Raw genomic sequence first — 27,483 nt, 5'->3', positions numbered from 1 at the left:
TAATCCCTTCCCCTGCCACCTTTGCGTAGCCAACGTTTGCATTTTTTCTTCTGCTGCCTGGGCTTTGTCCAGTCATGCTTCATGGATCCTTCTCAGTATCTTCAGTGTGAATGCACCTGAATGGGAGCCTAGTCTCTGTTGGCACTTAATCCTACCTGAATTGCCACTACTGAACACTGGACAGGCATCACATTCAACTATCTTCATAACAACTGAGGACACAAATAATGTATTTGGACAATGCATCCACATAAACTAATTGTAGCTCTCATTTGTATTCTGTGTTTTCCGATGTACACTGATTTTCAGCAGTTCAGGATTAGCTAGGTACCTGAAAGCAGGTTTTATAACATCTAAAACAACTGACAAACCATGTTTGCGGGTGTATGGTGTTCCACTGGCTTCTGCCTGAAGAGATTTGCACCACGATATGTCACAAAGGGAATTTCTAGCATTATCATCTGTGGAAATTTTGTGAAAGAATATTGACCATATGGCTTCCTGCATTTTGGTCACACAATGTAAGTTACCTGTGATAGCTATTCCATAATATATTTGCAAAATGTGAATTTCCTTGTCTGTCAGTCTGTTAACACCTCTTTGTGAGTTTCCATCTAATTTCTTGGCTTTCAATTCTTTCTTCAATCTGAGAAGTATAACTCCCATTCACTTTTGAACGTGCCCCACACATTCCACTTTTTCCATTTTAGTTTGTGAGACACAAGGATTGCTCTCTAAAACAGTCTTAAAGACACTGACTCTCCATCACCTAGATACATCACATATGTAACACCATATTGTTCAACTGACCTTTAGAATATTTGTTTCATCCCACCTGCTTCTATCACACCACTTGACCCCTCGCAATTCCTGGTGCCCACTTACTTGTGTTCTGAGACTTTATCACTGCACTGTTGTCCTTCCTTCGTCACACTGATAAAAATATTTGCTCATTGCTTGAGATCTAAGATTTCCCCTGTATCCACACAAAAATATGATGTATGGCCCCACTTCATCACAAGAGATGCAAAGATCTGTCTTCACTACACAGTGTCCTTCTTCCCCTTCACTGTTTATATCTACAGCTTTCTCAACAGCTGCTTTAATGTCCTCCTTGCACTCAACTTCAAGAGCACTGAGGAGTGTTCTTTTGTAATCACTGAATCCAGTAACTGATGCAGGCATGTCCATCATGCCACAAAACAAATTTTCGCCTTCTCTGCCTGCACCTAAGCATCTCAAGGCGTAACAAAATGTTGTATTCACCTCATACATCTTCTCATGGAGAGCCGAAGTCTTGAAATGAACATCTTGTTTACAAACTTTACACAAAGTATGTATATTGCCTACAATGACAATTCTTTCACTGTCATCATAAAGTCTAAGGCCCTTTGATCCACAATTACTACATGCACATGAAACATTAATCATATAGGCAAGTATTTCTAATTCAGTTAACTAAAATCCACTGGAAAAGCCGTGGTTTAGATTGTACGCAGCATCACCAATTCCTTCACAAATTTTCTTCATCGATGAACTCAGTGACTTAGCCGAAACTTGTTCTTTACACTTAGGAGCAGCGTCTGTAACACTGTTATTTAAATATCCTGCACCTTTTACTAGTGAAATTCGACATTTCCTCACTTTTTTGAATATGCGTTTTGACCAATTTCCAGCAAAACAGGTTGATATATGCAAAACTAAAAACTGAAATAAGTTTGAAGCATGTACTGTGCAGAAGAACCACGTTGAAATCAAAGGAAGTCTAGACTTATCTGCAGATCCTTTTGGTAGTATGAACGAAAAATTTATGCACAAAAAGTTACTAGCATAGAGAAGGTGTGGATCACAGCAGAGAAAGTAAGGGCATAGCATGCACAGACGCCCAAATAACCTTTTCTAAAAGATATTTCTAGTCAGAATTCAATTATGAAACTCTGCATGTTATTCTTAAAGAATCAATATAATAAACTGTGCAGTTACAAAACTTTGAATTTTTTCGCAATTTTGCCCTATATCAGCCTCTAAGAAATTATATGCACATTTCAAAGCTATGTACCCAGATGTAAATATTGAATTCTCAAACCTTTGGGAGTTGTGGTCAAAACACTGTCTTCGTGCCAATGCGAGTGAAACCAATGCTGTTTGTTTGTGTCTCTCACACTATACTAAGTTGTATGCTGTAAATCGAAAGAACTAATGCCCGTGTCACCTAGGATGGCGCTTCCACGCATAGGGGCGGACTAGGCAGGAAGGGGGGGGGGGGGGATGAGAACTGCACATGCGCAACTGCTTTGCTGCGGACAAGTGTCAGGCTCGTTTGTCTATGGTTTGCATTTGTCATTTGTATTATACGGTCAAATCTATCAGGGGAAAAATAAATATTGAAGCCAATTTCGATCAATCGTCATGAGACAAATATTAATTCACGTCTTGACCGACGTTGCATGCACTGCTCCACAGACTTACTCTGCATGACGTCGGGGGGCGAGAACAGCTGACACAGCTTTGTGAAGACGTGAAGTACACTTTTTCTCAAAATGATTGTTGTCTGATAATAAGGTCACTGGAACTGCTTGCAATAATTACTATTTACTGCATATTGAACTGCATTAGAAGTAAAAATTTAATACACAACAAAACTAACTTCAACTACAAACCGAAATCTTTACATCCGCTTGGCAACTGCTTTTTAAAAAAAAAAAAAAAAAAAAATGTGTAAGGTGTGTGTGTGGACGTGTTTGACTATAGTTAAGTGTAATCGCTCTGCATAGGAAAGCAATGGTCATAATGACAGACGTCTACATTTGGAAATATCGGTCTTCTCATTAATTTATCCAATAGCATATTCTCGCGTGCTATTAAAGCATACAGTATGGTGGGAAAGGGTTAACATCTGCTGGTGGGAAAGGGTTAACATCTGCTGGTGGGAAAGGGTTAACATCTGCTTGGGTAATATTTTGATCGTTATAATCTGCATAACTAAAAGGGCAAAAAGTCCAAATCAAAAGGGCTAGGAACTTCTCATTATTATGTATACATCCAATATGTTAACAAACACATTTTTTAAACCACAAGTCTGTCAAGCTAAGAAATATTATTACTTTCTTCCAAAGTCTGTGTCATAATACCATCGTCACTCCTATTTGAGTCTGTTTCTGAACAATATGACTGAAAATCTACGATGATACGTTGAAGGCTTATATCCATCATTACTTCCCTGTCAAATTCTTCTTTCTGAAGCTTTTCAGTATACCGCAGGGACAGTGCTCATGATGCAGGCGGAATGTTGTCTATTGCCTCATTGTCTGTTTTCTCACACACAAGCGATTCACTATTGTTACCTCTAATGTTTTGTTTTCTTCTCTCACACAGCCTTAAAACCCTTTGTCCCAATTAATTCTGAGGGGCTACGCTGACAGTGACAGGGGGTACACGCAAAACTATGTGACCCCATTCACGTGCAAGGAAGTCAAGTGTGACGTTCTGTCATGTGACTTGTATAAATTAACGAGCTTCAGGAGATCGGCATAAGTCTGATTTATACGGTGCTTAATATTTCTGTTTTGAAGTTGATGAAAAATATCCACTTTTCTGGTGCTTTTACCTGATGTTTCACGTATAACTGGCAATGGCCGACTTCGAAGGTAGGTATCACAATAGTTATGAATCACGTCACGAAAACGACAGCATTCATTTCCGTATGGCAATCACAGCTGATTTTCTTACACGTAAATACAAGTTTATTCTCAGAAACATAACCAGAAGATGAGTCGGAAAGCTCAATAATTATTCGAGAACCTATTCCTATGATAACTTTAATACTGACAGTACCATCACTCATTTTCCAGCAGATCATCTTCCAATGATTCTAATTGGCCCATTTTTCATCAAGGTAATACACTGCTGAACTACCTCCTTCTCTTGTATCGTGAATCTTTATATTAGATATAGTTCGTGCTGAGCCTATGCCACTTCTTTGAACTAAAAACTGTCTTCTTAACATATCTGAAACCAACGTCTTTTAAAATTCTTTACATTGACGAAGCCGCATAACTGTAACACGCTTCACTGCTGTTGGGCATTCATCATTCACATTAAGCACTTTAAAACATCGTTGGTAAATCCATCCATTTGTGTTACACGTTCCTTGTGATTTCCAGGCGACTAGAAACCAGTTGTTTCTATGGTTCTTACAGCTCGGACACTTTCGTTTACAGTTCTCTTCCAGTTCTCTTGCCGACACCACATTGTTCTAAAGTCCGTTCTTGTGCCTTAAATTGTAAACAGTAGGAGACCTGCTTTAATTCACGTTTGAAAAAGGTATAAATAAGGTAAATAATCCGCCTGCCTGCTTGTAAAGCACTTCACATTTATTGCTGTCACATGACTGTTTTTTAATCGCACTTAAACATTTACAAATGGTTCAAATGGCCCTGAGCACTGTGGGACTTAACTGCTGAGGTCATCAGTCCCCTAGAACTTAGAACTTCTTAAACCTAACTAGCCTAAGGACATCACACACATCCATGCCCAAGGCTGGGTTCGACCCTGCTACCGTAGCAGTCGTGCAGTTCCAAACTGTAGCGCCTAGAACTGCTCGGCCACTCGGCCGGCTAAACATTTACAGATACACATTCACAGCTATACTGCCACAAGAAAAAACAGGAAAAAAATTGACAGTTGAATGAATAATTCGGCTGCCGCAGAGTACGGCACACAGTGCAGCAAGTAGGAGCGAGATTCTCGCTCTCTAGCTATAACTCACTGCTAGCCACCCGGAAAGAGAGTGAATATTATTGGCTGAAAGTGGCTAGTGGAGGGGGATGCATAAAACTGGTGAAAATTTGGCCGCCTTCTTACATGACGCGAACTTCAATAAAGTGTAAAGAAGACACTTTACCATCATGTAAGCACTGTGTAGTGTTTGTTATGTGCAATTCTGCACTTCCAGCATGTTTCTTAGGTGCATATCCCTACTGTGCATGTTTGGCAAGACCGATTGCATTGACGAAATTACAAACAAGTGTTGGTTAACTACAGATAGGGTAGTTCTAGAGATATAACAAATTCTAGAGATCATTTCATTGAGGTGTTTGCATCGAGTTTACAACAACTCCTTCTACACTCATGTATCATACAGTATCACCTCACAGATCTTTAAAAATCACTAAAGAAGATCTCAGAGTAAATGAATATCTTGTTTGTGATTACTGTGTTACCACTGAGGATGAAGTACAGGGATTTCTCTGGAATAGCTCACGGATTACAATTCACCCGTTTATAACTTACAACATCGACACAAATACTGATCCAATACTCATGTGACATACTGGGTGACAATTATTGAACTATATGAAATAAAATCGTCATAACTTCTGAATGGTTTGCGTTAGGACGTTCAACCTGCATTCTTGGCTGCAGGGTATGTTGGGAATTGGTGTTCGCAAGGGCACACGGCTTATTGTTGTCGGCCATTTGCACGTGCAAATGTCACGGTACATCGTGCCTGACTGTATAGCACTTGTGAAGGGCTACTATGCGAGCAATAACAGTCAAACTGTGGATCAAACGAAGTTTGCAGCCATGTGTAAGCGGAAGACAACCTGTCCAAGAGTGATAACAATCAAGAATTTGATTCACAAATTTTAGTGAATGGGTAGATTCGTAATGACTGAGTGTCCATGTCAGTCGTTCAAAAAGGTAAGATCACCTGAAAACATAGATAAGAAACGCACTGTGTTTCAGACCAGCCCCAGGAAATCTATCAGACAATCTGCACAACAGGTGGGAATCAACAGGGCGACACTGCCTAAAATAGTTGTTGAACACATGTATGTCTACCCATACAAAATTCAAACCCATCAGCCATTAAGCCCCAGGGCTATGGAACAGCAGTTATCTTTCTCTAACACTATTGTCCACAAAATTGACGAAAAGGGCTAGCATGTCATTATGGTTTTGTTTAAGGACGAAGCGCGCTTTCATTTGGATGGGTTCATCAATAAACAAAATTGGCGCATTTCGCGATCGAGAAATCTCTTCACCCTCAGTGTGTGACTGCGTGGTGTCCAATGTTCAGTCACGGAATAATCGGTGTGATACTCCTTGATGGCTTGGTGACAATCGAATTGTACACGAAGGTTTTAGAAGATAATTTCATCCCCATTATCCATAGTGCCCCTGATTTCGATAAAATGTGGTTCACGCAAGATGGAGCTCGTTCCCATCGAAGCAAAAGAGTGTGTCTTGTCCTGGAAGAGGACTTAGGGAATCGCATTCTGGCTCTGGGGTACATAGAGGTTACTGGCGTAGGTCTTGATTGGCCGCCATATTCTCTGGATCAGCACAATGATACTCCTTTTTGTGCAGCTTAATATAAGGTATAAAGCAATAACACCAAAACCATTGCTGAGCTGAAGATAGACATGCAGGAGGTCATCGACAGCATCGATGTTCCGACACTTCCGTGGGTCATGCAGAATTCCGCTATTCATCTGCGCCACATAATCACCAATGACGGCAAGCATACCAAACATGCCATATCCTAAATCCGAATATCTGTAGGGACACGTCCGTCTTGAATGAAGTGTGTGTCCACTGTAGTGTGTAACTGATTTATGTGATTTTCCTATACTTCAATAACTGTCATCTTTTATGTGCAACTATGTGATTGAGTTCAGTATGATACAGTGTGTGTGTATTCTTTGCAATACAATTTCATATATTTTTAAAATGTCACTTTCCAGCTTTGTAGCACATTTACCACTTTCGAGATGAAAATGCTGCCTATACAAAAACGGAAGGTTTTGAATGGCATTATTTTGGAAGAGAATTACTGTTGTAGTGTAAGGAAAATATTTCTTTGTGTATCTACGACTACATATCGATTCACATCTCTACTACGACATCGCCAAGGCTGAATAACGTTTCAAGAATACAAGTACGATTCCATGTACCCATACCTACTGACAAAGGTATAGTAAAAAAAACACATATTCTACTTTTATAGAGAGCAGAGAGGAATCAGTGGCTGCTCTTTGGAAAGAAATGCTGTTAACAGACAGTCAATATGTATGGTTGCATACTTCTTACAAATTTATGAAGAAACGGATGAAGTATAGGCCAGGTTCTTGCATCTACATGGACCATCTCCATCATTTGAGTTTCCTGCCACACCAAATACTTGTGTTATCAGAAGATGTGGCATTCTTAGAAGACTACAACTAGTGACATCTTCTAGAAGAACATGATCTTCCCCTGCATCAGTCCGGTGAACATTAAAGATTTAATTTGAGATTCGTAAAAACCTGATGTAACCACTTTCATTGCCTTTTCACTGAAGCTACACTATAAATGAATCATAATATCACAACAGTAATATAAACATTCTTTTTATATAACGTTACTTATGAACTGTGTTTTTTAATAATTTGTGTTTCACATTTATGTGCTACCTCCTGCATTTTGATAGGATATTGATGTTGACAAAATAAATTTTTGGGCATGATGTCTTTGATGTGCCATCTTCATAAGAGTTTTTACCGTGTTCAAAATACTATATCGATACAGTAGAATATCTATTCTTAAGAAAAATGAAAGTGCAATGTTTTGAGATATTCAAGGTCAAAAGTCAAGGGCAGTTACCTTGATTATGAAAATTCTTAGAAACCTTCAAGGTTGCATATCAGTGTAAAACCCTACTCATTAGCTTTTCAGGGACACTAGTTTCATTGCTGTACCTGGATAGAATCAGAAATATAGACATTTATGCTCAACCACACACATGTAAATCTCAGACTATTCCCAAACTTCGCAGACTTGTGACTTTCTTCGCAGTTGTCCTACACCTCTGCAAACTGGTAATTCTACATCTCATATCTGGATCACTGGATGCACCAAATTTGAAAGACATCTGAAATGCCCAGGTTGAAAATGTTACTTTTTTGTGATGAATAACGAGGACTCACTCACACCTGGAAATGTATGACATAGGGTGATGAAATATTCTTTGAACAGACAAGGCTCGTGTTATTTTGCATGGTGCTGTGAACGTACATAACCGTCGTACATGAGGTCCAACTGTGCCATATGTTGTGCAAGGCAGGAACATTCAATGCCTTTACCTTATCTGAATGCCCATCGTAGGGCTACTGATGAGCAAACCTTAACTAAGAAATTAACTTTTCAAACTATCAGACGGATATTAAGACAATGTCTTACCTGCACAGGTGGAGTATGATATGAGGTCTTCTCCTTATGGCGTAACGGAGCCGATGAAGTTACAGCCATCCATCCCCTACTCGCCTGCAACAGAAAGACACACTCGATTAGGTTTCAGATTTCGGTAAATTACTGTACATTGAATGTTCTTAATTAATAGCGAAAACTAACATGGTTGAAAGTATATGAAAACAGAAGCGAAAACGTTCCTGTAAATATGGGTCTACAGTATAATTGCGATTCAACTGTGAATGTGTAGTTACAGGCCACTAATCTCTTCTTTTGCTGTAAACATCATTATGGCTTACTCATTGCACACAGGCAACAGTCTGCAATAGTAGAGCGGCAGTGAGAGAATGAGCCCAAATCGCTGACTCAACATATGGCAGTACCTTCTGAACATTTACATGTCATATTGAAGGTCACAATTGACACATGGCAAGGTCATTCAGGGGGGGCGGGGGGGAAGATTGTAGTGAGAGATCATCCAATATAAATCGAGCTCCCTCCCAATATCTGCCCATTTTGCTCCTACCAAACAGGAACCATGCAACATGTGTTGTGCCAAAACAAAGGGGTGGCTACAGCCAGACTTCCACATATTTACTTACATTGTTTGGAAGTCATGGAATTTCCACTGCTTGAAAATCACACTTTCTCAACAGCGCCAAATCATGTTCTTCACCCATGGTATGGGAAGAGGAGCAGTACTGTTACTGCTGTTTTGCCAAATGGCAAACAGTCTGAACACCATTCTATAATGTTCGGTGCCCACATGGCCATGTACATATTTGTATTACGACCTATTAATGTTTTCCGACATTCACATAACCAAGATGTATCATATAAATATACACACAAACAGCATATACCCAAACACACTTGTGATATAATTATGCGCATGTCTGTACTCCACAATTATGGCCAAGACGATATGAATGTGTGCTGAGCGCCAGTCCACATGTGCCATCCCTGACGCTAGATGCATGTTACGAGGCAGAGATAAGGACGCTGTCCAGTGCCTCAGGTGAGGAGGAACAAAATTATACTAGATTAATAACAAAAAATATTCCTGCTAAGCTACATTTTAACATTTATCGATAAATCACTCACCCAGTTGCATGAGAATTCTCAATGGCTAACCGTGACATCGCAAATAATATTGTTTATGGTTATCTACAACTTAAACAAGAGCACCTGTAAACATGTTGGCTTGATGCGCAAAACTCCTCATCCATCAAAAGAAACCATCACTCAGCTCTACTAATCACTTTTATTATCGATGCAAGAAGAAAATGAAATGTATTAATTAAATGTAGGCATACAACTGTGATCTTACTTAAGTCTCTTCATATACCTTGCTATATGTAAGAGATTATAAAGAAAGAAGTGCAGCTGTAAAAGTTCCTTGCATGTTAATGGAATTGCATGTTCACCACCATGACTGAATGGATGAAGTAGCCCTGTCACAAGAGCCTTGTAGTTACCAACTGGTCCTGTATTTATACTTGAAACTGGCACAAGAGGAATCTCTCACTAGTGCCTAATAACAAACACGCATAAGACAAAACATTGTGACCACTACCCACCACGATGATGGATGCCACTTGGTGGCATTACAGGCACGTGATGCAGTAACAAAAGTATGGAATCAGAACAGACACAGATAGGGAATCACACGAGTGAAGATGTGGGTTGCAAATGGTGAAATCCACTGAGATAAGTGACTTTGACAAGGGGCAGATTATTATTACACAGAGCCTGTGAACGAGTATCTCGAAAACGGCGAATCTGGTCGAATATTCCTGTGCTACTATTGTATCTATGGAAAGAGGTACAAGGGCATTGAAACTACCACTAAGGCGCTAAATAGTTTGGACGTCCACGACTCTTCACAGAACGTGGGGTTTGGGGACTCGTCTGCTATGTAATGCAGGATAGATAGTGATCTGTGACATCTCTTCCAAAAGCACACAAAGCTGGTGTACGCAACACTGTTTTGGAGCACACCGTTCATCATACATTGTTGAACATGGAACTCTGCAGCAGCCCACATGCTGACCAAACATCATCGTCAATTACGGTTCCCGATGGCAAGAGACCGTCAGGATTCGACCTTCGATGAATAGAAAAGTGTCGGCTCTTCACGCGAATCACATTTTCTCTGTAGTAGCTCAATGGTCGTCTCCACAAACGTCGTCATCGAGGTGAACAGCCCTTCGAAATGTGCAGATGCCAGGAATGTAGGCTGGTGGGAGCATTATTATGCTATGGGAGACATTCTCCTGTGCTTGCATGGGATCTGTGCAGTAATCAAAGACACGCTGACAATTGCGAACCATGTGAATCTTTTCGAGCTTAATGTCTTCCCCAACAGCGATGTCATTTTTTAGCAATATAATTGTTATTGTTTGGGAGCCAAAAGCGTGCTCCAGTGGTTTGATTAGCATTATAGTGAATTCACATTGATGTCTCGGTGACCAAATGAGCCTGTCGTAAATCCTATGGAGCCCACTGGGTTGCTGTTGGTCGCAGTCTCTGTGTATGCAAGTCAGCGGCCCATTGTTTATGCGAATTACACGACCTGGGTATAGATATCTAATGCCACATACCTACAAAAACCTACCAACAAACTGTCGGATCCCTGATACGCACGATTTCTGATGTAGTTCGTTCCAAAGATGGACAAACAACCTATTAAGCATGTGGTCATAATGTTTTGGTTCATCAGTGTACATGCTTCCTTTGTCTAGCCACGTGATTGCAGGAAGACTAATCTTCTTCCGTCACTGTAAATCCACCCTGAGGAGATTCGCTTTGAGCACATATATTCATAATTTCAAAACTCTATCACAGTCGATTGTACACAGTATTGATGGAATAATCTAACATACATTTAGTGAAAGCAGTGATTTTCCACCACCTCAGAAAGTAAAGATGAACACTGTGATCATATTTCACGTCGTGGCAGAGGAAGAGCAAAGTAAGATACACAAATATTTCTGTTTATATCATACGAAGTGGACGTCATGTATTTGAGCCATGCGTATTGCTGGACTCTAGTCTAGTTGGTGACAGAAAATGCTAATCTTATTAACACATTCAAACATGACAGTATGAATTTAAAATATATTTACGAGACATATGTAAGTAGTAACACATAAAATTCAGTGAATTCACTGAAGCTCAAAATTTAGTGCGGATGAAAATGCGAGATGCTTTCAACAGTTTCCACAATGAAACATTGTCTCAAAATATGGTAGAAAACCCAAAGAGATTCTGAAAAAAAAAAAAAAAGTCAATACCGTCACTGCACGATAGCGATGGAAATGTTATCGATGATGGTGCCAATAAAGCGGAGTTGCTAAATTCCGTAATTCCTTCGCAAAAGAATGCGAAGTAAATATTCCAGAATTCGAAAGCAGAACAGCTGTTAGCATGAGTGATAAAAACTTGTAGAAGTCTTAGGTGTTGCGAAACAACTCAAATCACTTAAGAAAGGCAAGTCTTCCGGTCCAGATGGTGTACCAATCAGGTTCCTCTCAGAGTATGCAGACACAATAGTGCCTTTCTTAGCAATCATATACAACCGCTCGCTTGACGGAAGGTCTGTTCCTAAAGACTGGAAAGTAGCACAGGTCGCACCAGTATTCAGGAAAGGAAATAGGAGTAACCCATTGAATTACAGATCCATATCACTGACCTCAATTTGCAGTAGGATTTCCGAGCATATACTGTACTCGAACATTATGAATCACCTTGAAGAAAATGACTTATTGATACATAACCGACATGGAATCAGAAAATATCGTTCTCTTACTTATTCCACGAAGTAATGAGTGCTGTCGACAAGGGATCTCAGATCGATTCATAGTCCTAGGTTTCCAGAAGGCTTTTGATACCATTCCTCACAAACGACTATTAATCAAATTGCGTGCATATGGAGTATCGTCTCAGTTGTGTGACTGGATTCGTGATTTCCTCTCAGAGAGGTTACAGTTCGTAGTGATAGATGGTAAATCATCGAGTAGAACAGAAGTGATATCTGGCGTTCCTCAAGGTAGTGTCATAGGAACTCTGCTGTTCCTGATTTAGCTAAATGATTTAGGTGATAATATGAGCAGCCCTCTTAGATTGTTCGCAAATGACGCTGTAATTTACCGTCTTGTAAAAAGTGGCAATTTCCACTAACCAAAGAAAAGTGCGAGGTCATCCACTCGGTACTACAAGAAATCCGATAAATTTTGGGTATACGATAAATCGCGCAAATCTAATGGCTGTCAATTCGACTAAATACCGAGGAATTACAATTACGAGGTACTTAAATTGGAAACACACACAGATAATATTGTGGGGAAGGCCAAACAAAGACTGCTCTTTGTTGGCAGAACACTTAGAAGATGCGACAAACCCACTAAAGAGACAGCCTACATTACACTTGTCCGTCCTCTGCTAAACTATCGCTGCGTGGTGTGGGATCCTTACCAGGTGGGATTGACGAGAGACATCGAAAAAGTGCAAAGAAGGACAGCTCGTTTCGTGTTATAGTGCAATAGGGGTGGGAGTGTCACTGATACGTGACGCGAGTTGGGGTGGCAGTCACTCTTTGCGGCGAGATCTATTTACAAAATTTCAATCACCAATTTTATCATCCGAATGCGAAAAATTTTGTTGACACCCACCTAAGCAGAGAGAATTAAATGATCATCACAATAAAATAAGAGGAAATCTAGCTTGAACGGAAAGATTTAGGTGTTCCTTTTTCCCACGTGCCATTTGAGAGTGGAATCGTAGAGAAGCAGTATGAAAATGGTTGGATGAACCCTCTGCCAGGCACTTAAGTGTGAATTGCAGAGTAACCATGTAGATGTAGAATTTGTTAGCATATGAGCTGATAGCTGGAATCATACGCTATATAGTTTTCCAGGAATTGATAAAATGAGGGAATTGAGTGAAGAACGATACAAACGAAACTTCCAGGAGATTCTGCTTAAAACGTTGTATACTACTGCTTACTATATCAGTATACTGTAGACTATTGACAAATTGGTACAGATAGCATGCACTCTTCTGAGGGTGTGAAGGTTACACATCTAATTGCTGACACAAAAATTGAGGGAATTAACGCTAAAATGATACAGCTGGAAAGTCTTGCGAATGTGGTTACTAGAAATAATGAGATGTTGGGGTGGCTGGATGTTAAAATCCTACAATGTGAACTACATGTCAATGACAGGGTTGAGGTCATCACAAAACTAATTGATATACACTCCTGGAAATTGAAATAAGAACACCGTGAATTCATTGTCCCAGGAAGGGGAAACTTTATTGACACATTCCTGGGGTCAGATACATCACATGATCACACTGACAGAACCACAGGCACATAGATACAGGCAACAGAGCATGCACAATGTCGGCACTAGTACAGTGTATATCCACCTTTCGCAGCAATGCAGGCTGCTATTCTCCCATGGAGACGATCGTAGAGATGCTGGATGTAGTCCTGTGGAACGGCTTGCCATGCCATTTCCACCTGGCGCCTCAGTTGGACCAGCGTTCGTGCTGGACGTGCAGACCACGTGAGACGACGCTTCATCCAGTCCCAAACATGCTCAATGGGGGACAGATCCGGAGATCTTGCTGGCCAGGGTAGTTGACTTACACCTTCTAGAGCACGTTGGGTGGCACGGGATACATGCGGACGTGCATTGTCCTGTTGGAACAGCAAGTTCCCTTGCCGGTCTAGGAATGGTAGAACGATGGGTTCGATGACGGTTTGGATGTGCCGTGCACTATTCAGTGTCCCCTCGACGATCACCAGTGGTGTACGGCCAGTGTAGGAGATCGCTCCCCACAGCATGATGCTGGGTGTTGGCCCTGTGTGCCTCGGTCGTATGCAGTCCTGATTGTGGCGCTCACCTGCACGGCGCCAAACACGCATACGACCATCATTGGCACCAAGGCAGAAGCGACTCTCATCGCTGAAGACGACATGTCTCCATTCGTCTCTCCATTCACGCCTGTCGCGACACCACTGGAGGCGGGCTGCACGATGTTGGGGCGTGAGCGGAAGACGGCCTAACGGTGTGCGGGACCGTAGCCCAGCTTCATGGAGATGGTTGCGAAAGGTCCTCGCCGATACCCCAGGAGCAACAGTGTCCCTAACTTGCTGGGAAGTGGCGGTGCGGTCCCCTACGGCACTGCGTAGGATCCTACGGTCTTGGCGTGCATCCGTGCGTCGCTGCGGTCCGGTCCCAGGTCGACGGGCACGTGCACCTTCTGCCGACCACTGGCGACAACATCGATGTACTGTGGAGACCTCACGCCCCACATGTAGAGCAATTCGGCGGTACGTCCACCCGGCCTCCCGCATGCCCACTATACGCCCTCGCTCAAAGTCCGTCAACTGCACATACGGTTCACGTCCACGCTGTCGCGGCATGCTACCAGTGTTAAAGACTGCGATGGAACTCCGTATGCCACGGCAAACTGGCTGACACTGATGGCGGCGGTGCACAAATGCTGCGCAGCTAGCGCCATTCGACGGCCAACACCGCGGTTCCTGGTGTGTCCGCTGTGCCGTGCGTGTGATCATTGCTTGTACAGCCCTCTCGCAGTGTCCGGAGCAAGTATGGTGGGTCTGACACACCAGTGTCAATGTGTTCTTTTTTCCATTTCCAGGAGTGTATATGTGGATATGTCAATTCAATACCTAAGGCACTTGACTATCATCGCCACCACAAGTCTCAGAAATGGTTTAGTATATGATGTTATGTCGATGGCAAAGCATAAAGTTATCAAAATGCAAAAAGCTTTCAGGGGAAATTATGGCTGCTAAAATTAACACAGCTGTAACGAGAACAATCTCTCTAGAAATTTCTAAACCAGTAACTGAAAATTTGAATAGACTCTCATGAACTACAGATGGAGGCAGAAGGGTAGAAAGAGATGAAGAATAATAATAAGAAGGAGAACAAAACACTATTACAAACAACAATAACAAACGTGAGGATAGATAGTTAGACACCATGTATGTGGTCAGCAAGAATGAACAATTTATGCTATGTTCAACTTAGGCTGGAGTATAGATTTGGAATATGAAGCTAATACTCTTAAAAAACTTCAAGTTGTGACAACTATCTGCCTAAAGAGAAGCAAGCATATGCTGAAATATTACGTATAAGTAATGCATATAGGAAACACAAGGACCATAAATGATAGATAAAAGGTTCTATAGGTAAGAAATATAAAAATTGTTCTGGGTAACGACCAGCGCAGGCCTCATGATCAAGAACATACACTGACTATGACCGCACCACAACAGGAGTGGCCTCTAGCTAAAGAGAATATAAGCGCCGCTCCTTCCAGGTTCGGCCGGACTGTAGAAGACGCGCACTTGTAGAGAAAGACTAGAAGAGAGGCACTATAAAAGCCATGACTTGTGACCAATATGAACTTGTGGGATTAACTTTGTGTGATTGACATTGTATGCAGTGAAGGACATTGATTATTTGCATGTTGTCAACTGCTTGCAACAACTCGTTGTAAATACAAAGATTAAATATTGTCATTTCAATAACTGTAATGAAATCCATTAATATCGTTTGCTTGTATGTTGTGTAGCTATCCGAGAAAACAGCATCCTAGGCACCCTATAGGATACAAGAGGGCAGGATTCCACATTGGCGACGAGTTATCAGAAGAACCCAGTGCCTGGCGGCTAGCGAATTTTTTCTTCTTTCTGCTGGTGCCTTAATTTTGTCTTCTCTTTTCTTTACAGGGACGTTTACTTGCTTTAACGGTTTCTTATGATGATCATTGTTTTCAGGTGACCATTGCAGATATTTTCTTTTCTTTTGTACGTATTTTCCTTGCTTGCCTTGTCTGTTTCTTGCTTTTGTCTCTTCCAAAATGACCACCCCGACAATCCCACCCACTGCTCAGGCGCCACAGTTGCCATCATTAGATGCAACACAGTTAATGCAGTTGTTTCAGTTCCAGACGCTGCATATATCTATGCTGCACAATACGGTGCAGCAGCTACTGGTCCACACTGCACGCCCAACGGATCGAGCACCACGTACAGCAACAAATACTGCTATACCGCCTTTTCGACAGTTTCATGGACAAAAAGAAGAATGGCTCGAGTGCTTGCACCAATTCGAGTCACACACACACACACACACACACACACACACACACACACACACGATATTGTATCACAGACACAGTCCCTCAGAGATGTCACTAAATCTGTCCAAAGATGTAAACAACCATGCCTGAGCAGCGTCAATTAGACAGAGGGGCACCGACAGCCGATCAGTTCGAGTCATTCCACCTCGAAGGAGGTACACGGCTCGTTTTGTCTGTAGTTCAGCTATGTCGCAACAGTCAATACCGCAGAAAGATCACATCCGCACTGTTACTTTGTGTCAGGAAGGGCTTTCAACAAAGGAAGTGTCCGGGCATCACGGAGTGAACCAAAGTGATGAGTGATGTTGTTTGGACGTGGAGGAGATACAGAGAGATAGGAACTGTCTATGTCATGCTTCGCTCAGACCACCCAAGGGCTACTACTGCTGTCGATGACCGCTACCTACAGATTATGGCTCGGAGTAACCCTAGTAGCATGTTGAATAATATGCTTTTCGTGCAGCCACAGGACGTCGTGTTAGCCAGCTGGGTTGGCCGAGCGGTTCCAGGTGCTATAGTCTAGAACCGTGTGACCACTACGGCCGCAGGTTCGAATCCTGCCTCGGGCATGGATGTGTGTGATGTCCTTAGGTGAGTTAGTTTTAAGTAGCTCTACGTCTAGGGGACTGATGTTCTCAGAAGTTAAGTTCACTCCCAACATCCATTTCACTCCCGACGTACGTGGCGCGATCTATCTTTGCAACCACGACACCATGCAGCGTGGTACAAATGGGCCCAACAACATGCGGAATGGACCCCTCAGAACTGGCATCACGTGCTCTTCAGCGATGAGTGTCGCATATACCTTCAACCAGATAATCATCACAGACATGTTTAGAGGCAATCCGGTCAGGCTGAACGTCTTAGAGAAAGTGTTCAGCGATTGCAGCAAGGTGGAGGTTCCCTGGTGTTTTGGGATGGCATTATGTGGGGCTGACGTATGCCGCTGGTGGGCATGGAGAGTGCCGTAACAGCTGTACGACACATGAATGACATCCTCCGACCGATAGTGCAACCATATCAGCAGTATATTTGCGAGGCATTTGTCTTCATGGACGAGATTTCGAGCCCCCTTCGCGCACATGTTGTGAATGACTTCCTTGAGGATAATGGCATCGCTCGACTAGAATGGCCAGCATGTTCTCCAGACATGAACCGTATCGCATATGCCTCGAATAGATTGAAAGGGCTGTTTATGGATGATGTGACCCACTAGCTGCTCCGAAAGATCTACGCCGAATCACCATGGAGGGCTGGGACAATCTGGACCAACAGTGCCTTGATAAACTTGTGGATAGTATGCCACGACGAATACAGAACGAGCTATTGGGTATTAGAGGTACGGATGAGTACAGCAATCTAGACCATCACCTCTGAAGGTCTCACTGTATAGTGGTACGGCATCCAATATGTGGTTTTCGTGAGCAATAAAAATGGGGGAAATGATGTTTATGTTGATCATTATTCCAATTTTCTGTACAGGTTCCGAACTCTCGGAACCGAAGTGACGCAAAACTTTTTCTGATGTGTGCATTTGCTCACAACGTACCAGGGGCGTCGACTTATAAAAAATATTTGGTGGGGGGGGGGGGGCATACTGGGGTCTTGACCCGCAAAAGTTTCTAAATTTTAAATGAAAAATAGTGAGTTTTAAAGATTTTTTAAGCATTTTAGAGTCATATGATCAACATTAGAACCCAGGAAAACTGGACTCTCGATGATTCGGGCACTGCGGGAAAGTCGACAAGATTGACACATTTTTTGGCTTTGAAAAAAGAAACAACATAAACACGCTCGGTATTTTCGTGAAAAGCTAATTTAATTTACAGTAATAATCATGCTTATAGACTATTACAGAGCAGTGAATATATAGCTTTGAAAAGGTTGAAATTATATTTAAATAAATCCTAAACTACCATTAAAAGAATAAAAAATAAAATATTGCTGTCGCATAGTAATAGCACATTGATTAATAAGTGAAATAGCTAATTTAAGCTTACTTTGAATAAGGCTCAGGGTTCATTAAACAAAAACAATATCTCAGAGTTAATGCTTTAATACAGTTTGTAGGGAAGCAGCCTACTCACGCCATATAAAATTCATATGCTTACCATTATGTGCCAGCTAGTCTGCTCTAACTAGCTATGACATCATGAATGTTGTGCAATACCTTAAAACTAAAGTAAATAATCGGAAAAGTTGATAGCATATCAGGAATTATGCTAAAATGATAATGCTTTAAGTTTCAGTTTAGTAACTTCAACAGTTTTCTAAATTTGGACGTTTTACGTAAAAATCATCGGCGCAACAGGAAGGAGCTAGAAACTTCAAAATTTATTTTCGGATTTGTTTTTCATTGTAATTTAATGGAAACCACATGCTGGATCTCGCAAAGTAATATTTTGGTTGAAATTCATGATTTTCTGTTTTTGTGTCCTAAAAGTTCGGAAGCAAGATATCTTAAGTGAGTAGATAAAGCTAGGATGTTTAGATTTAGGTAGAATGGAGATACGCTATAATAACAAAGATGTGAGAAGTTTCAAAAAGGTAGCTATAAATATATAGCTGTAGCATCTCTCTAAAGGGCAAGTTCAGAGCTCATCTATTGCGTGCAGTACAACTGAAATAATTCTCTCGCCAAAAATATTTAACCTAACGACATTAGAATTTTGTTATAGATACTTACCTGTGTGCTGATGGCACAATTAAATCGAGAGCTTCATTGGCCTTCAGCGAATGAAGCAATTAATTATTTAGTAACTTGAAGAGGTGTTTTGCTAGCCCAGCAGCTAGTCAGTAAGGCAAATGTTGTCAGCTGCGCCTTCGGCGGTCCGCACTGCGGCTATATAAATAAGAGTGTGCAAGCTAAAGTCAGCCCCCCCCCCCCCCCCAAATTCTATAAGTCCCTCCAGTTCCTTGAGTGTCATGCACTCCGCCTCGCCTTCCGTATACGTCTCCCGTCCCCCACGCGGATCCTCTATGATCTCCTTCCTTTCCCCCATCTGCACCTATTCCTCGAACATACCCGCATCCTCTACACCTCCCGCCGCCTTGATCCCCCTCACCCCCTGGCTGCTCCTCTCCTCTCCCATCCCCGCCCATTGCCACGTCTTCACTGTTGTGTCCCCCCTACACTCCATCTCTACACCCTTCATCTCCTTTCCCAAGGTGGCTTCCATCAACTCCTCCTCCCGGATGATGCCCTCTCTCCTTCCATTTATCCCTCCTATCAACTCTGATCCTCACTCCCCCTCCCTTTCCCCTGTCCTTTTCCCGAGTTCCCTCTCCCCCCCTTCCATCCTCTTTTTAATCCACCTCCCCTCTCTCTGCCCCCTTCTCTCCCCCGAGTCCTTTTGCATTTCCCTCCTCTGCCTCTTCTCATTCCCTCTCGCGTCTGCCCTGCCCCTCTCCTCCTTTATGAGTCCTCTCCCTCCTTGGTCCTCCCCCCCTTTTCGTTTTTTCCTTCCCCCCTCCTTGTTCTTCCCCTTCCTCAAGCTACCCCCCCCCCATCTGCCTTCGCCCGGGAGTGTCATCTTTGTGCCGCTGTTTTTGTGCAGTGTTTTACAGTGAGTGTTTTACAGTAAGTGTTATGTGTTTTTTTTTTTGGGACGTGTTGCGAATGGCCATCATACTGTCGCTGGATGGGCTTTTTATCTCTTGCGAACAGAAACCAGACTGTCACCATGTTTTTTTAATTGTGTGTGTACTACGTTACTTGTCTGATTCCTGTGTCTTTTATTAACATTGCTAACCCCTTTTGCTTTCTGTTTTAACTTGCAGCATTTTTCCGCCATTTTGCACTTTAAGTCACCGTTTTATCGCCTGTTTTTCTTGTTTCTTTTCTTCTTCCATTTTTTTAAAAAACAGTCTGTAGGCTGTAGAGCAGCGTACTAAGCTGCTGCCAGCCCGCCCCTTTCGGGGGGAATTGAAAATCAATAATAAAAAATAAAAAAAACTAGTGTCAGAAGCCACCACGTTGCGTTTGTGCAGTTGCCAGGAATAGCCTTGGATGCCGTATTATGTAACTCGGTATGCACGTAACAATGAGCTCGCATTGGGGTAAAGAGTTAATAACGGAATGACTCCAGTGATTTAGTCTCAGTTTGCGTATGTCATATTTTCTCATGTCGCTGCAGGACAGACTTTCTACCATTACTAGCATGGCGTTTGATGAGTATTAACATCAAATTTTGGCGAGCATTCACTTTGAACATTTACGTCAATAACAGTTATTGAACAGTTTTGTTATCTAGGGATAATATGATCCGCGCAACAGACTCTGAACAGCTCTGATAGAACAATAGATGATATGGGTAATCATTTGTCTGGAATTTTACATTTTATCGTTTTCAGAATATAGTGAAAATGGTTATAGTAAACTGCATTTACTATGATTCCCAGACATTCTAAATCCCCAGAGTAAATGAACTTCAATAATCAATAATTTTTATTTTCCATCAGAGTGGACACAGTGAACTCTAATTACAGGCATCACGTTTTTGCTGATCACTTTATGGTTGCCAACATTGTAGTTAAGAGAGCCTGTGTTGAGAACGAAAATACAAAAGAAATAGAAAATATATAATAACAACTTCATTTTCCACCCCCCCCCCACCCCATAAGTTAATAAAGTTAATACAGTATGCCTAATACTTTCAGTCAAAAAGTATGTAAATTTCAGGTTTTAATTGGGTCTTACACCCTAAAAATATTTAAGCATTTGAAAATAACTAATACCATACTATAGTAATATTGTACTAAACTAGTATTAATATTTCAAAACTGAATATTTAACATTATGTATGTATTTAATTATCTATTTTATAAATATTTTTAATATTGCTCTAAATGCCATTATCAGGGCTAGTACATCTTTAGAAAGGTTCAAATGTCGACCGTTTGACTGGATTACTGAATCTGAAGTCGCTGATGACTAGTCAGATATCCAATTCATCCAAACCATCTCGCTGGCATGAAGAACAGCCAAGTTCTTCAGTTGCTTCTGTCTCATCGTTGATCAGAGATATGGCTTCAGACGTCTAAGGGCGCCAAATGACCATACTGCTGTTGCTGTCATTATTGGAACTATTTGGAAATGCTTAGTGCACTCACTACATCACAACATTTCTCCAACTGCAAGTTTTTGTGTAATGTACTTTCTTACATCATGCATGTTTTTTTAAGCCCAGCTGTTTTTTACTAGCGATATTCAAGTGTAAGCATAGTCTCTCAATGTCTAGGTCATTTTTGAAAAACTATTGATTTTTCAAAATTTGTTTCACCTCTGTTTACTAAAAGCAAACACTCTTTTTCAACTGCAATGACCTGTGTGAGTCCAGTTGAAGCAAACCGCTCAGTAATGCAAGATTGCACCGTTTCACAAACTTCAGTGTAAATAGCTTTGTAGTATTCCTTTGGGGCTTTAAAAGTGGGCAGTGTGCTTTGTTGTTTTCATACTTCTTTGGTATACTTCAATTCCGAGGAAGCGAAGGATCATCAACTTGTGAAGGTTCTTCTTGTAAACACAATTCCCAAAAGTGTTCAAAACTATCACGCCTTCCATTCAATATACAAATCAAGCCCTTATATATTTTTTCCAGATCAGCAACACTTAAATGAGGACATTGAATTTTTTCATTGACATCCTCTACTGGGTGCATTGCATGGCAATAAATATGTAAAAAGAAATAAACCTTTAACTGTAACATTGAGTCAAGGTAGCCAGCACATTTCTAACCTGCCTCTGTTTTGTCCTCAGCAGAAAATGTTTTAAAAAAACTCTAGAAGTTCTTCAATTGTTTTCAATATTCTCAAGACACTAGAAGCTCGTATAGTCCATCGAGTCCGACAAAGGTATCGTAGACCAGCTTGGTCGTTGGCGCTCTTGCAGAATATGCTTCTGAAAAGTCCCATCCTTTTGTTGGATTCCATTATGGTGTTTAAGTTCTTGGCTAAAGCCATAATAGCCCTCATAGACTTAAGATGGCGGAGACTGTATACAACTGCTAAGTCTAAGCTGTGAGCAGTAGTGTTCAGTCTTCTTGATTGAAGCCAATACCTTTCTCAACACAGACTTTCCTAGTAGATCAATGATCTCATTTTGAATATCGTGGGACATACACTTATACCCCGAACGCCCTAACCAATCTTTAAACTCACGCATTTCATTCTTTCGCAGTTCCAACAATTGAAAAAAATTCTGAGTTTACATCTTCATGCCCTCTAATTTCTAGTCCTTGGCATAGAAATTGCACGGTAGTAAAAATTTTCTCTAGAACTAAACGCCCTTTCATCATATCACTGTCTAACTGTTCATTCAATTGGGAGGCCACACTTCGGTTAGTGATAGAATTTAGTTGCAGAACACCTTCTTTATTTGTAAATGTGTTTTCATGACGACGGAATTTTTCCAAAGCCTTTCCCCAGTTAGGAAACCCTACGGAAGTAAATGCATCTTCTTTTTTTTTTTAAGAAAATTGTAATAGATTTTTAGAATCTGCTCTTTGCAGGTTTTGCAACAAACTTTTTCGGTAGATGCTTCATATTCTAGCCATGTATATTTGATCAACCAAGACTTCTGAAATGATCTTCCCTCACCGGATTGTCCAGGTTTCGGATATGAAAAGTTCTCGCCTGAAGATGACGAAGCAATTGATGACATAATAATTGTTGGGGGTAGACTTGCAGTATCAACAGCTTCTAAGGGCGCCGTTTTGGTAACAAATTTATCCATTGCAAACTTAATTCACAATACACTAAGAGACTGAAGTAAATCTGTAAAATATAGTCATATAAAATACTCCACTAGACACTAAAGTCGGAATACTAAACACGTTTGCAAAGTTCGTTTTGAAGATGCAAAGTTAGTTCTTTTTGCTGATGATACAAGTACAGTAATAACATCCAAAAACCAAGAACTAAGTGATGTAATTGTAAATGATGTTTTTCACAAAATTATTAAGTGGTTCTCAACAAACGGACTCTCTTTAAATTTTGATAAAACACAGTATACACAGTTCTGTGCAGTAAATGACACAACTCCAGTAATAAATATAGACTTTGAACAGAAGTCTGTAGCTAAGGTAGAATTTTCAAAATTTTTAGGTGTGTCCGTTGATGAGAAGTTAAACTGGAAGCAACACATTGATGGTCTGCTGAAATGTCCGAGTTCAGCTACGAATGCTATTAGGGTTATTGCAAATTTTGGTGATAAGAATCTCAGTAAATTATCTTACTATGCCTACTTTCATTCACTGCTTTCGTATGGCATCATATTCTGGCGTAATTCATCGTTGAGTAGAAAAGTATTCATTGCTCAAAAAAGTGTAATCAGAATAATTGCTGGAGCCCACCCACGGTCATCCTGCAGACATCTATTTAAGGATCTAGGGATCCTCACAGTATATATATTCTCTTATGAAATTTGTTGTTAATAATCCAACCCAGTTCAAAAGTAATAGCATTGTGCATAGCTATAATACCAGGAGGAAGAATGATCTTCACTATGCAGGGTTAAATCTGACTTTGGCACAGAAAGCGGTAAATTATACTGCCACAAAAGTCTTTGGTCACCTACCCAACAGCATCAAAAGACTGACAGATAGCCAACTAACATTTAAAAATAAATTAAAAGAATTTCTAGATGACAACTCCTTCTACTCATTGGCTGAAATTTTAGACAAAAAAAACCTTAAACATTAGTGTCATGCTATATTTTGTGTAATGTAATATCTTGTACAGACATCTTTTATTAACCTGACACGTTTCACATCATTACGAAGTGTCATATTCATGATCTATGGAACAAGTATTAATCTAATCTAATCTTTGCAGCATGCACTGAACGAAACTATCCACACTGAATGACTGCGACAGCAGGGTGGGCTTTATATAGCCGCGGCGTCATAATGTCTTGAAGCATCAAGGCGACGCGAGGCGGAGGGTTCCAGGTGCTTCTGCTCCAGTCCTTTTGATGTCGCTGTGGTCGGAGCGCTGGTCTGCCGGCGCCAGACTTTCCCTGAAGATTCGCGCACCGTGACAAATTCTAAGTGTGCCCGCAGTACCGTAACACTATCATGATTCACACCACTCGTTTTCAGTTAACCTGCTTACTACCATAATAATTATTTGTTTTTACTCATTACTGTAGGTATTTTAAAAGGTAACTATCGTCAAACAAGGTAAATAAAAAATTCCAACATAATTTTGTGATTTTACAAAGCATAATATAACTAATAATTTTCTTAAATTATTGGGGAGGGGGGTGGCAGATCCCAGAGCCCCCCCCCCCTCCCCCAAAAGAATTTTTGAGGGGGCTTGGCCTCCCTCAGACCCCATGGAGTCGGCGCCTGTGCCAGGTACTGTGAACAGCCATTATTTCCTATCCACAGTAAGAAGTGCAGTGTTCTGAGTGAACTTGCTTATGAACAAGTTATTGATTCGCTAACTAACTATTATGATGAACAAGTGAATGTGGTAGCAGTTAGGTATCAGTTCTTTAATTGTAAAAAACGGTCAGAAAAAACTTATTGCGAGTGTGTAACAGATTTGCAGGGTATGACAAGGAAATTGAAATTCAAATGTGTTCTCGGTGCTTTATATTCACATGTTATGTTGCGTGTTGCAATGGTGTACAATGTACCTGATGTCAAACTGAGATAGCAGATTTTGAAACAGTATGACCCATCATTTCAGCAGGTAGTGCAAATATTAGATCAGTGCGATTCAGATGCATTGTCAGCCGATATTTTTGAGCAGCCAGCTATTTGTCGGGTTGAGTCCCTAGTTTGTGACTGGTCCATTCGACATTGGTGGCGTGCGCTCGCCACACTGAGTAAACAGCCGTTCACGCTGCGAAAAAGTTCCTAAAGAGGCGGCTACACAAGCGAACAGAATTAAGTCTTGCCCTCCATGTTATTCACGGCACAAACCCCAAGACTACCCTCCCGACAAGCTCAGTGTTACGCTTGTGGCAGGAAAGGACATGTGCAATCTGTATGTTTGCAATGGAATGAAGATATCAATTCGGCCCACTGACAAAAATCTCGTCACAAGGTCAATGTCATTAATGCAGTATATTAAAGTCTGCATCAGGGGACAAAGTCACAGCTGAACTTGAAGAACTGCAGGATAGCGGAGCTATTGCGCCCATTTCAGTTAGTCAGTGGGCAAGTCCATTGGTGCTGCTCCCCAAACCTTCAAGTCGCGTTCGCCTCTGTGCTGAGTTTAAGCCTACAGTAAACCCACAAAGTGTGATTGATATGTATCAACTGCTACCCCAGATGATCTCATGGACATATTAGGCGCTGGACGGTACTTTTCAAAAATTGATTTGTGTGATGCATGTCTTCAAATAATGCTCGATGAAGAATCTCAAAAAGTGTGTGTAGTGAATACTCATCTGAACTTGTTTAAATATTTGCGTTTGCCTTTTTGCAGTGCTTCCCCACCTGCCGTTTTCCAAAGGTGTTTGGAACAGCTGACTGCACAAGTGCCAATCTGTTCCAACTATTTGGACAACATTGTCGTAGCAGGTCGTACACTTTAAGAACATATTGCAAATTTGGGTGCTTTGTTTCGTGTGTTATCTGATGCAGGATTAAAGTGTAGACAGAACAAGTGTGATTTTTTTAAACGTGAGTTGGAGTATTTTGGTTATGTCATAGACAGTCAAGGTGTACATCCACTACAGTCGCATTTGTTATCCACATGAGATTTACCAGTTCCTCGCAATGTTACAAAATTGCAGTCACTCGTAGGGAAAATGAACTATTACAATCGGTTCATGGCTCATATCGCGGCCCCATTGCTTCGCTTGCGTCGAAAGAATGTCCCCTTTGTTTGGACAGATCTGCGCCAAGAAGTTTTTCAAAAACTTAAAGCTGCATTGCTCAGTGATGGATGCTTAGTTCACTTTGGTCCTGACAAGCGAGTTGTCTTGCAAGTTGACGGTCCCTCTTACGGAATCGGTTCAGTGTTTTCGCACAGATTTGGTGATGAAGACAGGCCTATCGCTTTCGCATCAAAAATGTTGTCCAAATCTCAGTGTAACTATTCACAAATTGAGAAAGAGGCTTTGGCTACTGTGTACGATGTCACCAAGTTCCACCACTATTTATATGGGAGAAAATTCAACTTAGTTACGGATCACAAGCCTTTGTAGTCCTTGTTTCATCCGACGAAACCGGTTACTGTACGAATTGCCCAAAAATTGCAAAGATTCGGTTTGTTGTTGTCTCAATACCAGTACGAGATTGTGTATCGTCCGACAGCTCAACGTGATAATGCGGACGCACTTTCAAGTCTTCCAATTGGCCCTGATACAGACTTTGACGCTACTGCTACATCTTGTTGTCACATCGATGCTCAGGATTCTAAATTGCTTCCATCTTTCCCACTAAACTATAGGAAAATTTCACAGGCCACGGAAGTTCATTCAGATTTGAACATTTTGCTCGCATACATTCACACATCGTGGCCTCGTTCCTTGCGTAGCATAAAGAACTTTGTAGTGCGCCGATAATTTGCACGTCGACATAGCCTCGTTGTACAGAAAGGTGTGATTCGTGTTCATATTGACAGTGGACAGTCACCTGTGTTGATCCCTAAAGCTTTGCAAAAAGAAGTGTTGCAGTTATTTCACAAAGGACACTGGGGATTGTTCGTTCGAAACAGTTTGTGCTTCGATACTGTACTTGGCAGGGTATGGCCACCCAAATAGAAGAGATGACGTCACAGTGTCATGCATGTGCGGAAAATCAGTCCGATCCGCCAAAAAAATTCTCTGCTTTGCCTAAGTCGCAATCGTCATGGCAACATGTGCACATAGATTTTCGGTAACTTTTTGGAACACTTGTTGGTTGGTTGTGGTCGACTCGTACAGCAAGTTTCCTCTTGCTGTGCCAATGAACTTGACAACATCACGTAGCACAATTCAGGTGGTGGCCTCTATTTTCTGCCTTGAAGGTACACCTGGAGTAATAGTGTCAGACAACGGACCTGAGTTCACGTCAAATGAATTTGAAACTTCCTGTGAAGTGGATCATTCCATCCACAGACAATCGG

General features: G+C 41.3%; 1 protein-coding gene across 3 annotated transcripts in view; it reads right to left on the bottom strand.

Moving 5' to 3' along the window:
• Nucleotides 1–27,483, bottom strand: part of LOC126092467 (caspase-6-like) — a 231,855-nt gene that overhangs the window by 97,096 nt on the left and 107,276 nt on the right. For all 3 annotated transcript variants that reach the window (XM_049908074.1, XM_049908083.1, XM_049908092.1), the window contains exon 5: nt 8,224–8,307. In XM_049908074.1, coding sequence (XP_049764031.1) covers nt 8,224–8,307 — 84 coding nt within the window. The remainder of the gene's footprint in view (nt 1–8,223; nt 8,308–27,483) is intronic.

Source organism: Schistocerca cancellata, chromosome 1 (assembly GCF_023864275.1).
Source record: "Schistocerca cancellata isolate TAMUIC-IGC-003103 chromosome 1, iqSchCanc2.1, whole genome shotgun sequence".
Taxonomy (NCBI): domain Eukaryota; kingdom Metazoa; phylum Arthropoda; class Insecta; order Orthoptera; family Acrididae; genus Schistocerca; species Schistocerca cancellata.
Note: the sequence above shows the minus strand (reverse complement) of the source record. Positions and strands in the feature narration are given on the sequence as shown.